This window comes from Anolis carolinensis, chromosome 5 (genome assembly GCF_035594765.1).
Source record: "Anolis carolinensis isolate JA03-04 chromosome 5, rAnoCar3.1.pri, whole genome shotgun sequence".
NCBI lineage: Eukaryota > Metazoa > Chordata > Lepidosauria > Squamata > Dactyloidae > Anolis > Anolis carolinensis.
In genome coordinates this window covers 98242169-98258758 of record NC_085845.1, presented here as the reverse complement: position 1 = coordinate 98258758, position 16590 = coordinate 98242169, and the positions used below count along the sequence as shown (strand labels likewise).

The window sequence follows — 16590 nt, the reverse complement described above, 5'->3', positions numbered from 1 at the left end:
TTCAATACGCAGTAATGTTATGTTGTAATTACTGTATTTACGAATTTAGCACCAAAATATCACGATATATTGAAAACATTGACTACAAAAATGGCTTGGATAATCCAGAGGCTTGGATAATCCAGAGGCTTGGATAAGTGAGACTCTACTGTAATATGAATTTTGTCTTAAACAGAAATGATAAGTTTTGTTGTGACTTTGCTACACATTCACCTATAGACTCTTGACCTGCTGAATTTTTGACAGTATTTTTAGCTGACATTAAGCATGCGTGCTACAATTTACCTTTTTGCTTTGTTTTGAAGTGAATCATTAGCAGATAAAGAACAAGAAGAAGCAGTACTGACAAATGTAATTGAAAGTTCAAAAAAACGGATACCTGAAGTAAATGAAGAACTGAATAAAATTGTCAGCGACTTGCACAGTGCTAAAATCGATGTCCATGAAGGAAAACGACAACAGATGAAAGCAGAAACCTTGGAGAGCCTCAAAAGACTGTATCCGGATTATGTGGTAACTAGTAGACTTAATTGTCAACGTGCAGTAGTGTCTACTGTTATGCCTTATACCTAAGCATTTCCTCAAAATGCCTTCACGCTTTCTTGTGCTTCCATGCTACCTAAGTGACATCTCGCATGGCTGCAGCTGCACTCAATCTTGTTCAGTAGTCCAGTAGTCTCTCAGAGCGTACACTCCCGCAAATGCCCCAACCCATAGCAGGAGGGTGGTCTTGATAGCAACAGGCCAATATACCCTGAATTCAGCTCATAGCATTTCAGGGCCCCCAAGGCTCCAGGAGTGCGATGAAGATAGTTAAGAGGATCCAGCTACACAGTGTGTTTGTTTTTTAATGCAGATTGTGAACATAAAATAAATTTGGAGCATTGTGTGTGAAGTTCATTATTTAACACTGCAGCAGTGTGTAAAACGGCAAAATTCCAGGGCCACCATCTAGCATCCTACTCCTCAGTGCCAATCTTTGACATTGATCACTTCTGAGTATTCATACTTGTGTGTGAAAGAGATACATACTCAGTCCTACTAAAGATGTAACTGATATTCATTTTTTCCATTTCGGACATTACTTCTCTTTTTTCTTTGGTAGTCTCTCTTTCTCTCTCTCTCTCTCTCTCTCTTTCTCATTCTTGTATTTGCTGTATTGTCTGCTTTTCTATGGAAAGTACTGTGGATGAGCTAGGGGATTATATATAAAATCCAGTTTAGATATCATGACCGATATCGTAAGATCAGAGCTATGGCCAAATGAAAGGAAAGGAAATTCTACCAGAACGTTACAAAAAACTTCCTAATTGTAATTGCTGTTCAACAGTAGGACTCACTGCCTTGGAGTATGGTGAAGGCTCCTCTTTGGAGGCTTTTAAATAGAGGCTGGACGGCCATCTGTCGAGGGTACTTTGATTGTACTTCTCCTGCATGGCAGAGGGTTAGACTAAATGACTCATGTGGTCTCTTCCAACTTTATGATTCTGTGACCCCTGTATTGCTTGGATAACAGGGAGATATAACCCATTCTTGGATGTTTGCTCCACAAACAAGAACAAAAAGTCGGGGTGCTTCATTCTAAATATCTGTATGCACTTTATGTAATGTTTTGGGATTTTGATTTGGAGAGTATTTGTACGGCCTATGTACATTATCAATTGTTCCTGTGTGAAAAGCTCATCATACTTCCTGGGCTGATCTATTATGAGGATTTCAGAATAATATTAGCAATGAAATTGAATGCAGCAATGCTTCTGGAACATGGCCATATAGCCCTGAAAACTCACAGGAACCCAGTGATTCCAGCCATCAAAGCTTTCAACAACACAATGCAGCAATAGTTCACCACTGCATACTTTTCAGGCAAATGCATGTATAGTGAGTATTCTGTATTTGGGCTTCAAATAAATATCAACATGATGTGGTTTAGGAATTTTGGCACTAGATTTTGTTTTCTTGGAAATAGCTAGTTAATGTAAGCATTGGAAAATTAATGCTGATAACAGTTAGAGGTGGCTTCATGATTAACAGAAAAGCCAGATGTGAAATGCTGGGCAAATCTATCTTTTTCTGCCAACCAGAAAAAATAGTGTTCCCATGCCTTTAAACCTGGGGAAAAGGCTGTACTCATGCTCTACAAATGATGCTTGCACGATAGTCTGAATAGCAAAATAATATCATGTGTAGATTCACTGAGAGACAAACAGAATGGTGTTAACTTTCTTATTTTTCTGTCTGCCGATCATATATAAAAATCCAGAAATGAGGTTTCATATTCACTTAGTAATAATCTGCTTCTTTGCTTCACAAGCATGGAAATTCCGCAACAGTGATTGGGAATGAAATATAAAGGGAGCCAGAGTATTGCCACTGGAACCCTTTCTTTAATTAATATGTTTAATTTAGGTTGGAGATATATAACATAGTATACCCACAGCTGCAGGAACGGTGTCTTCCCTTTGTTTTACAACTGAAATGACTGATTTGTATACTGCAGTGCTTTGGGGAGGCGTACAATATGTAGAGCAAAAGTGCTCTCCAGTCAGTTAGGCTTCACTAAACAGTTGCTACTGAAAATGAATTTGGGAAGAAAGGTATTAAGACATTAAGATGGACTACAGTGATGTTCTTCCACATGTAGATTGTTTATATGAATGGTTGTTTTTACATTGTTTTTAGACATTCAATTTTTTCCTATTTACTGTAAGCCGCTTTGAGTCTCCTTGGAGAGAAAGGCGGAGTAAAAGTGATGTAAATAAATAAATAAATAAATGAGCCTGTTATTCATATCTTTTTTCTTTTTCTTTTTTTCTTTATTGCCAGCAAAAGTAAACTTGAAAGCCGGTGTATTGTACAAATTCACATTTCATTGTACATGTGTATATATTATTTCTGCTTTTTTAGTTTGGAAGACTGGTTGATTTGTGTCATCCGATCCATAAAAAATATCAGCTTGCTGTTACAAAAGTATTTGGCAAGTTTATGACTGCAATTGTTGTGGCTTCAGAGAAAGCAGCCAGGGATTGTATACGTTTCCTCAAGGAAGAAAGAGCTGAGCCTGAAACATTCCTTCCCTTGGATTATCTTGAGGTAAATTTGATTTAGAAATGTATTTATTGAAACAATATCCAGTGGATTCATTCTGCTAGTAAAAGTAGTTTTTAACTCACTTACACCTAGTCACAGGCAACAATGAGGCAATGCAACTCATTTCCCAACTGCACCATTGCCAGTATTTCTAGGACTACAAGAATAAATTAGCTACTGCTTCCTCAACTAAAAGAGCCAATAGAACTCCTCTAGTCTTTTGTTTCACAGCTGTTAGGTTGGATTTTGATCTTAATTTCTTTACTCCCGTTGTTCATAGATAATTACTTCCATTACAGATTATTAGTTCAGGGAAAGCCCTATTATTCTAACCTTCTGAATCTTTTGAGGCCTAGCTCAGAAGATTCTGTACATCTTTAGCAATCAATGTCATTTTTGCATAATTTCTTTTGTAACACTGTCTGGATACTTTTTGGTACTTGATGTCTAGTGTGGATTGCTTTCTTTGTTCTTTTGAGTTTGAAAGTAGGGTTGGTTGGTTCATTAGTAAATATCATCACTGCTTTTACAAATATGGTAATTTTTTTATTCGAGTGATTTATTAAGCAACTCCTGGGCATTATTTAATTTACCTTTTCCTAAACATTGCCTTTGTATTAGGTAGAGCCAATCAATGAACAATTACGAGAAATAAGAGGATCTAAAATGATGGTTGATGTCATACAGACTTCCTTTCCTCCCCTGAAGAAAGTCATTCAGTTTGTTTGTGGGAATGGTTTAGTCTGTGAAACAGTAACGGAAGCAAGGCAATTAGCATTTGATGGTCCACACCGCCTAAAGGTAAGGTCTAAAATGCTAAATTATAAAATAATTAACAGCCTGCCAAATGTTTGCACACTCTTGTTTTGTTCACAATTAAAATGTTTTGAACAATCAGAAGCTTTCTAACTAATAGTTGTAATGCTGATATTATTGCCTTAACTTAAATGGCCATTCTATATTTTATGATATGGTATGTTTTTAACTGATTATTTTACTTGATTGTCGTATTATTGTTTTTAGTTATTGATATGTGTTTTAATTTGTTATTCTTTGTTTCTGTGTTGGGCTCTGCCCCATGTTAGCCACCCCGGGTCCCTCCGTGGAGATGATGGTGGGATAGAAAAATAAAACATTATTATTATTATTATTATTATTATTATTATTATTATTATTATTATTATTATTATCCCTATTGGTGCTATCACTCTGTTTACTTACTGTGTTGCTTGTTATTTTGTATTTCATTGAGGGGCACAGATTAGTAAAATTTAACTTCTCACAGAAATTTATTTATGGATAAATTCACTTTCCAATTTATTGTTTCTTCAGTCCAGCTGATGTTGGTATACAGTATGTGGCTAATAGTCCCTTACGTGTATATAAACCATTTTTAAAAAAAGCAAATATCTTAAATTTTCAGACAGTGGCTCTTGATGGAACTTTATTTTCAAAATCTGGAATAATATCTGGAGGCTCAAGTTATTTGAAAATGAAAGCTAGGTGCTGGGATGAAAAAGAAGTAAATAAACTCAAAGAACAGAGAGAAAAGCTGCTGAATGAATTAAAGGTAAAGCTGCTGAAAAAAAGAAATTTCATTTAACAGTAATGCATTGACTATGATTCTGTGAAAAATGGTTCAGACCTCGAGAAGTGTAGATTTTACAGCATTATTTAATATACTTACATCCAAGAGTAAACCTTGGTTGTCAACAGTTGTAACATATCAAATAGTACATTTTATATCAGACAGAAAGGAGGAAGGATATGTAGTTGGCCAGTGTTCTCAGGACTAGTAAAGTATACTGATGAGACTGTTGAACTCTCAGCATGAATTAACTTGTTCCTAGGCTCTTTGGGTAAGCCACTGCATTTCCCATCGACAGTGTGGGGATTAGCTATGCAAGATCATTGGTAAGACAACTACAACAAAGATTAGAAACACTCTGACCACTCAGAAAGTGCACTGTATAAATGTTTCTGTTGTTTGCTATTACTATGATTATTATTATAGTTCAGTGCTGTGAAGTCTCTTTGTGTGTGTACAGTATTGTTACACTGAAATTTTGAGCAGTCAACCTATTTTTGTCAAGTGGAACAGAATTACTGAAAATTTGACTAGTGACAAGCTGTGTGGCCATTGCATATGCATTCAAATTCCTTTGCAAAGAAAGCAGCAGTAATTGTTTTGGATCATATAAACTTACGCAACAGCATAACTTCAGTAGAGGTTAAAATCATTTAGATAGAACTCAAAACAGATGACAAAATACAACAAATAATAAATACATGGTTAAGAACCTTACCATAAATGAATACAGTGTTCCCTCACTACTTTCCGGTTCGTGTTTTGCTGATTCGCTGTTCTGCGGTTTTTCAATAAACTCTAAAAGAATATTATAAATCATAAAAAATACAATTTATAGCCTAAGGACAGGAGGAAGGAGAAGCCGAAGGGATTAAAAAGGATCCCAAGTGACAATGGGAGGAGAAGGAGGCGATTTATCAACACACAATTGGTTGATAAAGACTTAAAATAGTGTATAACTACTAAAATAATGTATAAATATATAGCATCCCTACTATGCAGATTTTCACTTATTGTGGGTGGTCCTGGAACCTAACCCCCGCAATAAGTGAGGGAACACTGTATTTGGCTTTGATGTTGACACTCTTATTCTGTTTAAAAATGTAATTTCCATAGACCAAAACATTTTCAAAAAGCATTAAACATGGATTAAAGTGTTGTCTAAATTGTGTCAGGCATCACAAAAAAAGATGTTAGCACTCGTATAAAAGCTGTCAAGGATTATATCGGTGTTATCTCTGTGCTGACAAAGGACTGTGGAAGGCATTAGTGGAAATTAAGTTTCCCAAAAATTATTTATCTCCGTGTTTGTAAGGTGAATGCTTTGTGTTAGTTAGTACCCCTGCCTTGGAGAGAAACTGAGTTATCTTTACCTTGTATATATATCATTTTATATCTGGGTGAACATATAAAATCTCGTGTCTACAAAAGTAAAAATGCCTTTGAGTTTATAATTATTATAGAATTCTCTTTCCTCAGGACTTATTGAAAATTAAAAGGAAGGAGGCTGATTTGAAACATCTGCAGGCTCAGTGCCAAGGAATTCAAACACGACACAGATGTTCACAAAATGAACTAGAAGTTATTAGAAAAAGAACTGACAATTTCAACCAGGTAGCATCAGACATATACATGGCTATTTCTCTTATCTTGTGATTTTATCCAATTTCTGGATATGCAGATTACTAAACAGGTAATCACATGTTCAGTTATCTTTACCCAGTGAGAATATAATTTTTTAATGTTCATATATCTGTATTTTAGGAACTGCGGCTTTCATTCAAGGCCCATTTTATGCTTGTCACTTTAAAAAGTGTTAATACATTTAATTGATCAGAAAAGTAAAATCACTATGGGGAATGTTTTGGCACATTCTGAAATACCATAGTGTGTATTACTTGTAGAATAAGTGGTTTCAGAAGAAAATATTCTTACTATATGAGTAAATGAAAAAGAAAAGATAAGACTATTGTTATGTATCATTGCTAGTGGGTATTTCTATTTAGGAAAAAGATAGGCTGGAAAGTAAACGGGCAAATATTGAATCGCAGTGTGCCATGCTGAATGAAGGAATGTTACAAAGAACTGCAAAAATTGATGAAATCCAGAAGAAAATAAATGAGGTATGTTGTTTGAAACGTCTGACTTACAAATGATTCATAATTAAGAATGGTGGTGAGACAACAGGGAGAGAAATTTACCCCTAGGAAGGGAAATTCACCCCTGAAAGAGTTATCATGGCGAAAAAGGTGTCTCCACTGAAGCTTTATCACCAACCCTTGTTTTCACAACAATCCAAAATTTTTCAAAATCCAATTATCACAGAGACAGAAAGTGAGGTGAAATCTTTTGAACAGGGGGACAAGCAGCAAAACAAAACCCACAGGGGTGTTAACCCTTCCCTATGCCATCCAAGCTTTAAAAATATACATTTTTGACTGGTATTACACAAATGTACCTGTTCTGACTTACAAATTGAACAAAAACAAGCCTACAGAACCTATCTTGTTTGTAACTCGGGGACTGCCTGTACTTTTGTGTTTTTTGCATTTTAAGTTGTTTGCTTCATATAAGAGTTTATTCATTTTTCTTCATGTACTCTGAATGCACACTAATGGAGAAGCTGCGCCTGCGCAGGTTCCGACGGAAACTCTTCCAAGCTGAAGTTCAAATTTTGGCGGTAACCACGCCCCCCTTCCCAAGGGGCATATAAGGCAGCCCCGGGCGTCCGCTCTCCAGTTCCTTTTTTTCCGCCGCAAGGTTCACTTCGGACTCTTCGCATGTCTACTACTCGTTTCAAATGCTGCACACAGTGCGCTGCTAAAATTCCTGATTCCGACGGCCACGCCAAGTGTCTCTTCTGTCTTGGCGAGGCTCATGTGGTCGGTACCTGCCGCTTCTGCCTAGCTCTCACGGCTCAGGCCAGAAAGAACAGAGCCGCTAGGCTCAGAGCGGCGCTCTACGAAAGATCTCTTGCGCCAGAACCGACTCCGTCGACGTCGGGTGCGTCGTCGTCTTCAGCTCTGAGAGCAATGTCGGCGCCAACAGCTAAGGCTCCGACAGCTAAAGCCTCCTCGGTCTCATCCAGGGCGTCTAGGACCTCCAGGGCCGCTAAGCCTGTCAAGCCACCGTGTACTGTGACGACGGCTACCGTGTCGACCCGCTCCGGAAAGGTGGGGCCTTCCTTGACGTCGAGCTCTCTTGCTTCGGTGACCTCGATCCGCTCTCGTATCGGCTCCCCTCCGTCCTCCTCTGCTATCAAAATAGCCTTTAAGAGGGCTCACGAGGAGTCTCGTCGAGCGCAATCTGACTCAGCTGTGGTTCCTCCAACACCAGGCAAATCCTTGAGGGTTGTGTCTAAGCAACCGCCGACAAAAAAACGGCTGACTCAGCGCTCCTCTTCTTCGGCTTCCTCAAAGAGGGACCCGCCGTCCTCCTCGGCAACCTCCTCGAGAAGGTCTTCTCCGATTGTGCCGGCCCAGAGGCCTAGAGATGTCTCTCAATCCCCTTTGCACCCCCTGTCTGACGGGGAGCTGCAGGACTCACCCCACCACTCTACCCAAACGATGGTCAGGGTGCCAGTGCCGGAGCCTCTTGCACCGCTTCACTCATCGCGCCAACAGTTCTTCCCTCCCACCTCGACACCGGAGCGTGGCAGACAAACGGCTCACCTGGCTCGAGCAGCCCAGGCCTCAGCCTCTAAAGACTCTCGGCTCCCGGCCGTCTCTTCCCGTGAGGCCATGCCTCCCCCCGAGACTGTACTTTCTTCTCCCCCTCAGTCCCCCCAAGGGGCTGAGGAGGAAGATGTCGACATTGACCGCCCAGACTCTGTCCTCTCGGCCTCGGTGGTCTCTCTCGGCCTCGACCTCTCTCCTCCTCACGATGCGTATGAGGCGGACCCGCCTTCTCCTACTGACAATATTCGTGCTTTCTCTGATCAAATGGTCAGAATAGCCGACGCCCTGGGTATGGAGATCAAGCAGACCTCCAAAGCTGTGTCTGATCCAGTTTTCAAAAGGGTGCAGGCCCAAGCTCCGCCGGCCACGCTACTCCCTTTCCTGCCTTATCTCTTGGACATTATCCAGGCCTCCTGGAAAACCCCTTCCTCCATACCCCCGACCTCGAAGAGAATCAAGACTTGGTACCGTACCGACGACGATACCCTGGAGTGGCTGAAACACCACCCCGACCCCAACTCCCTGGTCGTCAAGGCCTCCCAATCCTCAGGTCGTCAGTCGAACACTCCGGCCGACAGAGAAGGGAAGCGCTTCGACGCCGTGGGTCGAAAGCTTTACTTCGGAGCCCTTTTACTTTGCCGGATGGCGAACTATGGAGCCTGCATGGGTGCCTACCAGCAGATTATCTGGGAGAAGGCACAACCCTTCTTCGCTAAACTGTCGGACGAAGACCGCTCCGTTCTTACCACCCTCCAACAGGAGGCTGATTCGCTCGCCCATCACCAAATCCAGATGGCGAAACATACCGGGGACACGGCGGGCAAAATGATTGCCCACGCGATTGCCATCCGTCGCCACGCCTGGCTGAGGTCGTCAGGTCTCTCCTCATCCTCCAGACAGGTCATTGAGGACCTCCCCTTTGACGCACTTGGACTATTTAATTCCGGTACCGATGATAAACTCAAGTCCAATCATGACTTTAAAATTCTTGCGTCCAAATGTGGCGACCAACTGCAGCCACAGCGTACCCGCTGGTTCCCTCATCGCTTCCGTCGCTTCCCGCCGCAATCCTTCCGGGACCAATCTTTCAAACGCCCCTCGGGCTCGAACAATCAAAGCCATCACCAACCCCGTCGGGGGCCTCATCCGCAAAAGCAACGGGGTCGAACCACCCCCGCTCCTCCACAGGCTCACCGGCGTACCTGATGCCATCCTTTTTTGCCAAAGCTCCTCGTCCGCTACCGATGTAGAACCCACGCTGCTTCGACACTCCTGTGCCTTCGCCGACCGCCTGGCTCCCTTTTACAATCAATGGGAGTCCATCACTTCAGATGCTTGGGTTCTTCGCATTGTCCAAGAGGGCTACGCCTTAGAGTTCACAGAGCTCCCACCTACAGGTCACATTCTCTCTTCAACTCCTTCTCCAGAAATACTGGCCGAAGTCGATGCCCTCCTGGCCAAAGGGGCCATCCGTCCCTCTCCTCTCGAACTGGACCCGCAAAGCTTCTTCTCCAGGTACTTCACGGTCCCGAAGAGGGGGGGAGGGCTACGCCCCATTCTAGACCTAAGGGCCCTCAATATCTTCATTCGCCCTTCCAAATTCAGAATGGTCTCTATTGCCTCTATTCTCCCGATGCTGCAGCGGGGAGACTACTTTGCCTCCATAGACTTACGAGATGCTTACTTCCACGTAGCGATAAGGGAGGCTCACAGACGTTTCCTCTGTTTCAAAGTCTTCGACCAAACTTATCAATTTACCGTTTTACCCTTCGGCCTAGTCACGGCTCCAAGGGTCTTTACCAAAGTTGTCGCCGCCGTAGCGGCCCACCTCAGGCTACATGGCATCACGGTCTTTCCCTATCTGGACGACTGGCTTCTGGTCGGGCCCGACCCTGTACTTCTCGAAAGCCACGTCTCCTTCACACTGCGTCTCCTAAACTCTCTCGGCCTCCAACTCAATGCCGAGAAGTCAAATCTCTCCCCGTCGACCAAAATTCGATTCATCGGAGCTCTCTTCGACTCCGTCACACAGACTGTCTCGTTACCGCTCGACAGATTCCTAGCTCTCCGCCACCAGATCGCCCTATGTCGATCCGCCCGGAGGGTCCGAGCCCGTGCCGTTCAAGTCCTTTTAGGCCACATGGCCTCCACGGTTCTCACGACCCCCTTCGCCAGGCTGCGTCTCTGGGTTCTACAAAGGTGGTTTATAGACACTTTCAAGCCGCTCTACCACCACAACTCGAAGTACCTGTCGATACTGTCAAACGTTCGCCAATCCCTCTCATGGTGGACGTCTCACCGGAACGTGTGCAGGGGTCTTCCATTTCATCCAACCCTACCTTCAATAACCATAACCACGGACTCCACCTACGCTTGGGGAGCCCACATGAACGGCCTGACGGTCCAAGATCTTTGGTCCCCATCCGAGAAGACCAACCACCTAAACTTTCTCGAGCTTCTCGCCATCTTCAAAGCCCTGAAAGCTTTCTCACGCCTCATCTGCCACAAATCCATCCTCATTCAATCGGACAATCTAGTAGCAGTCTTCTACATCAACAAACAGGGCGGTACGGGTTCGAGAAAGTTGATGCACCTCTCCTCCCGCCTCTGGCTTTGGTGCATAGCCCACGACGTCCAAGTCTCCGCGATTCACCTTCCGGGTGCCCAAAACGACTTGGCGGATGCCCTCAGCAGGATGACATCCTCCTCCCACGAGTGGAAGCTCGCTCCCAAGATTCTCCACAATCTGTTCCTCGACTGGGGGCGACCTACTCTGGACCTTTTTGCCTCTCCCCAAAACGCTCAACTACCCCGCTACGGAGCGAGGCTCCCCCGAACTCCTTTCCAGGCTGCCTAGGGGACGCCTTTCTGCTGGACTGGTCAGCAGAGATGCTTTATCTCTTTCCCCCTATTCCCCTCATACCGAAAGTCCTCGAAAGACTCCTCTCGATCTCGGTCACAGCGATTCTCATAGCTCCGGCCTGGCCCCGCCAGCCGTGGTATCCAGCCCTTCTTCGTCTCTCCAGAGGAACGTTTCGCCCTCTGCCTCCCTCGCCGCACCTTCTCTCCAGAGAGGACGGTCAAATTCTTCACCCGGACCTTCCTTCTCTTCATCTCACTGCGTGGAAGATTCTTACCTAACCTCCCTTCCACAAAACCTCCAGGACGTTCTTCGGGCAGCCCATAAGCCGGCTACAACCAAAGCTTATACCTACAAGCTTTCTCGCTTTCACGCCTTCCTTCGATCCCATGATATCGACTCCTTTCCAACTTCGGTACCGGTGGTCCTCGACTTCCTCATGACTCTCGTCGAGAGAAAACTCTCTCTCGCTTCTATTAAGGCTTACCTCGCAGCCCTTTCCTGGTCTTTTCAACACCATGGTCAGCCGTCTCTCTTCTCTCACCACCTGATCAAAGCCTTTCTCCAAGGCTACAACAACATCTGCCCACCGTCGCTGCCGCCTACGCCGGGTTGGAACCTCGAACTTGTGCTATCTCAACTCACATCCGCTCCCTTCGAACCACTGGCCTCAACTGATCTCCGCTTGCTTTCGTGGAAACTAGCCTTCCTAGTGGCGATCACTTCGGCACGACGGCCATCCGAGCTTGCTGCTCTCAGGGTCGATGAGCCATATCTACGTTTCCACCACGACCGTGCTGTCCTTCGCCCAGACATTACCTTTCTCCCTAAGGTGGTGTCAGCTTTCCACCTCAATCAGGACATTGTCCTACCAGCTTTCTTCTCTAATCCCTCCTCTCCTCTCGAGCGAAAACTGCACCTTCTCGACGTTCGCAGAGCGCTCCTCTTCTACAAGGACCGTACCAGGGGCATCCGTAAGACTCAGAGACTCTTTGTCGCCTATGCCCCGGACAAGTTGGGTAACCCCATCTCCTCCCAAAGGTTGTCCCATTGGATTGCTCAGGCCATTGAGTTGGCTTACGAGCTGGCCAAGCGCCCTCCATCCATCCGTCCGAGATCAACGAGGGACCTCTCGGCTTCGACCGCCTTCCTCAGGGGTATTCCGCTCGACTCCATTTGCAAAGCGGCAATCTGGTCGAACCCACTTACATTTGTTTCTCACTACAGGCTAGACAACAAAGCCCTGAAAGACTCGGCCTTCGCAAGATCGGTGCTCTCATCTTGCTTATCCTGACTCTCAAACGGCCTTCTTCTCCCTATACTCACCCGCAGGTGACTCTCTATACCTCTCCTTCAAGCTATGGGGCCAGTTTTCTCACCATACCTACATCTCCGGGGACATGTTTTCCCCTGATTGTGTTGGGCCATTGCTCTGTAACACTTTATTGACCCTGATGGGTGTGTCAAGTTATATGATGTTTCCCCTCTTCCCCTGGGAGAGCGTTCATATGCACTGTACTCAACTTTCGTGTTCTATTACGTTTATTCAGTATTTTCCCTGATATGTTCCGTTTCTTATGTTATGTTCATGCTGACATTGCACTGGTCCTTTCGGACAACTTGTTGCACTGGTCTCTTGGGACTATTACCTCAATGTGTCCTGATGCACTGGTCTCTTGGGACTGTTATCTCAATGTGTCCTAATAAACTTATGTTTGGACATTCACTGGTTGTCGAGTTTGCCTTGTCCCACCATCCGGGACCTTAGCGTGTCAGTCTCCATTAGTGTGCATTCACAGAGTACACGAAGAAAAAGGACAGGTTGCTTACCTGTAACCATGTTTCTTCGAGTGTACTCTGTGAATCCACACAAACCCGTCCTTCCTTCCCCTCTGGCAAACCTCTCCCTTTCTCGTTGCCTTAGCGGCGTAGGAACTGAAGAGCGGACGCCCGGGGCTGCCTTATATGCCCCTTGGGAAGGGGGGCGTGGTTACCGCCAAAATTTGAACTTCAGCTTGGAAGAGTTTCCGTCGGAACCTGCGCAGGCGCAGCTTCTCCATTAGTGTGAATTCACAGAGTACACTCGAAGAAACATGGTTACAGGTAAGCAACCTGTCCTTCTTCAGTCCAAATAAAGGGTTGATTGAGTTCATTATGCAAAACAAACACCACAGGGGTGTTGACCTTCCCTATGCTATCCAATGCATGCATGTATGCATGCATACATATACTAGAGTTACACTTAAAAATGTACCTGTTCCAACTTACAAACCAATTCAACATAACAAATCTACAGAACCTATCTTGTTCGTATTCTTATCTACATACATAAAAATGTTATGTGCGTTTTTCCCATGGAGTAAACAACAAAACCACTGAACCAAATTTGGCCACAAAAGACATAGTCATCCAATCTATGTCTTTCATTCAAATAAACCTAGAAGTATAAAGTCCAAATGTAAAAAAAAAAAAACCCTCCAAAAACACAAAGGGGAGGGGGAGAAAGATGAGGAAGAGCTGTTCTCCACCTGGCTGCTAGTCAAAATAGTAGGCCCTGCCCCCTTTAGGCTCCACCCACTTCGTACATAGCAACTCCTTCAGCCACAATGGCGCCCAGGGGATAAGCAGGGTTCACTTAGGCCTCTTCCACACTGCCTATAAAATACAGATTATCTGATTTAAACTGGATTATATGGCATTGTAGACTCAAGGCCCTTCCATACAGCTATATAACCCAGAATGCCAAGGCAGATAATCCACAGTGTCTGCTTTGAACTGGATTATCTTGAGTCTGTACTGCCATATAATCCAGTTCAGTATGGATTTTATACAGCTGTGTAGAAGGGGCTTCATATAATCCAGTTCAAAGCAGGTAATACAAGATTATAAATATAATATATAAAAATGACTGTGATATAACAAAACAGAACAATATATTCTCTAAAATCAGAACAGTAAATAAAGAGCAACACTCTGAAAATGGAAATTCCAGACATGAAACAATCAGGGCCAGCTAACACCTCTCAACAAAAGAGTCCCCTGTGAGGAAGCAGCCAGGCTTTGAAGCTGAAAGGCCATTACATGTTAATCATTCTGGCTAATTGCAGCATTCATACTTCTCTCCAACAGACAAAAAAAAGGGGGGGGCAACCAGAAATAGTGTATATTTACAAGCTTTAGGAAATAACATATACTAACTACCACCAATTCCTCAATAGTTTATTTTCCATACCTCCACACTTTGCCGCAGCAACCCATGGTCGGGCACAGCTAGTAGCAATTAAATGGTGAACCTATTTCCCACGTGGCTTGCTCTTGTACTTTTAACTTGACATATACTGATACTGTTTTTTTGTGATAAAGACCAAACTCAATGCAATATTAATATTCACAGTTAGCAATTGTTTTGTTTTGGAATTGGGGGGGGGGGTCCATGGCAACTAGGAGCCACAGTGTGAGTAGGAGAGCCATAGTTTGTATTTACACAAGAGTTTCCAGTTCTTGATTAGCAAGAACATGTCTATGTAGTCTAGACATTATCCTTGAACTAAAGTATCATTGTTTTAGGAATAAAAGTACTAATCTTAATTTTAATATCTATTCCATATTATACTATGAGAGGGGTATCATTTAGGAAATTACATTTAATTCTTCCTATTATGTATATGGGGGCATGTTGCAACAGGTGGAAGACAATATTTTCCGTGAATTCTGTGAAGAGATTGGTGTAGAGAATATTCGTGTATATGAGAAAGAGCACATACAACTGCAGGAAGAACTTGACAGGAAGAGGCAAGTATTCAGAATACAGAAGGATCCATATTTGATAACTTATAGGTGGTCTTTATTTGGTTTCACTGTAAATTACAGTGAAAAGATAGAGAATTTAATGTTCATGTAAGAGTACATGCAGGGATATCCATTTCTACTGTTTTAAGACTATTCGGTGCATTGAGTTTCCAACCATCTGGTGGCAGTACCTTTCAGAAGAGAAAACTCGCCCACCCTTTGTTTGGGACCAATATTGCATTTGTGCCCACTTCTACAGCTATTCCTTTCTTTCCTGGAAGCGCTCTAGCAGCCAGCAGCAGATAGCTTGGGGAATGCAATTGGTCCATAGACTTCCCATTTTAAAGACCATTGCTCTAATTTTTCTAAAATGGTTGAAAGATCAAATTCTTTCAATAGCTCTGGTCTCTCCCAAGCCTCATGCATTCAAATTCTTGCATCATGCAGAGCTATTTTTCCTCTAAAGGCATTAAAATCCTTTTTTTTTCTTCACATAGTTTTAAAATTTATTTTTATTCATTTCTAGATCATGTTTAAGGAGAAGTCAACTATTCCAACATTGCTTTTCACTTTTTAATATTCTGCTGCCTCATGTTTGTCTAGGTCTGAATTTGAAAACCAGAAGACACGACTGAGTGCCCAACTTGAGTACATTTGCAGCCTCATAGAAAAGGAGGTGAGGAAGATTAGCATGCTGAAGGAGAGTAGTCGCAAAGATGAAACTGATATCATTCACCTGAAAAAGGTAATAATCACTTTTAAAATGGAAAACAAGATTAATTTGTTAGAAGAAATGTCATTTCTTCTTGCTTTAAACCAGTGGTTCTCAATCTGTGGGTCCCCAGATGTTTTGGCCTTCAACTCCCAGAAATCCTAACAACTGGTAAACTGGCTGGGATTTCTGGGAGTTGTAAGCCAAAACACCTGGGAGCTACAGGTTGAGAACCACTGCTTTAAACTTTACATGATTCACTCATGGCCTGCTATGTAGCCCTCAAAGATTTGCCATCTTTTCCCGTCGCTCAGCTACTCTGGAGCTCATCAATTTTTGCAGTTCTTTGTAACATCAGCTGGGTATTGACAAATGTATAGTTGCTTCTGGCCCACTTGCCGTAAAAGTGAGGAACAGTGATTCAAGATTGTTTTGATAAGTAGCTGATTAAGGCTTCCTTCTTCCACTCCAGAAACCATGGTCATAGATTGGTGGGATGAGAAGCTAAGCTCCATCCACTTGCCATTTATGTGGTCCCCAAAAGTAATTTTGGTTAATTAAGTGATTCCTAACTACTACCGTATCAATCTTGATTTGCAATCCTGGTCATTTGCCAGCATGGAAGTACACCAGGACTGTAGCCAAGGAGGGGGAGGGTTTAGGTGTTCAACCTCCCCGCGCCCCGCCTGAAAATTTTCAGTTTTTTTTTAAAACCTGGTTTACTCACGCATTTTAACTGGTTAACTAAATTCCCATGAGTGTCCACTGAAGTTTATTGATGGAGCCTGATTTCCAAATTGCTTTGCGTTATGGCATGCAAAATATGCATTCTTCATGATTTGCTAAAAATAAGCCGTTGTCCCCCCCCCCCCCC

General features: G+C 43.3%; 1 protein-coding gene across 5 annotated transcripts in view; it reads left to right on the top strand.

The window, feature by feature from the left end:
• smc1b (structural maintenance of chromosomes 1B) overlaps positions 1-16590 on the top strand; it is a 56290-nt gene that overhangs the window by 22951 nt on the left and 16749 nt on the right. For 4 of the 5 annotated variants that reach the window (XM_008111385.3, XM_008111388.3, XM_003221430.4 and 1 more), the window contains 8 exons: positions 306-513; positions 2908-3093; positions 3712-3891; positions 4514-4660; positions 6158-6292; positions 6685-6801; positions 14901-15007; positions 15608-15749. In XM_008111385.3, coding sequence (XP_008109592.2) covers positions 306-513; positions 2908-3093; positions 3712-3891; positions 4514-4660; positions 6158-6292; positions 6685-6801; positions 14901-15007; positions 15608-15749 — 1222 coding nt within the window. The remainder of the gene's footprint in view (positions 1-305; positions 514-2907; positions 3094-3711; positions 3892-4513; positions 4661-6157; positions 6293-6684; positions 6802-14900; positions 15008-15607; positions 15750-16590) is intronic. The other variant, XM_008111384.3, reaches the window with a different exon arrangement.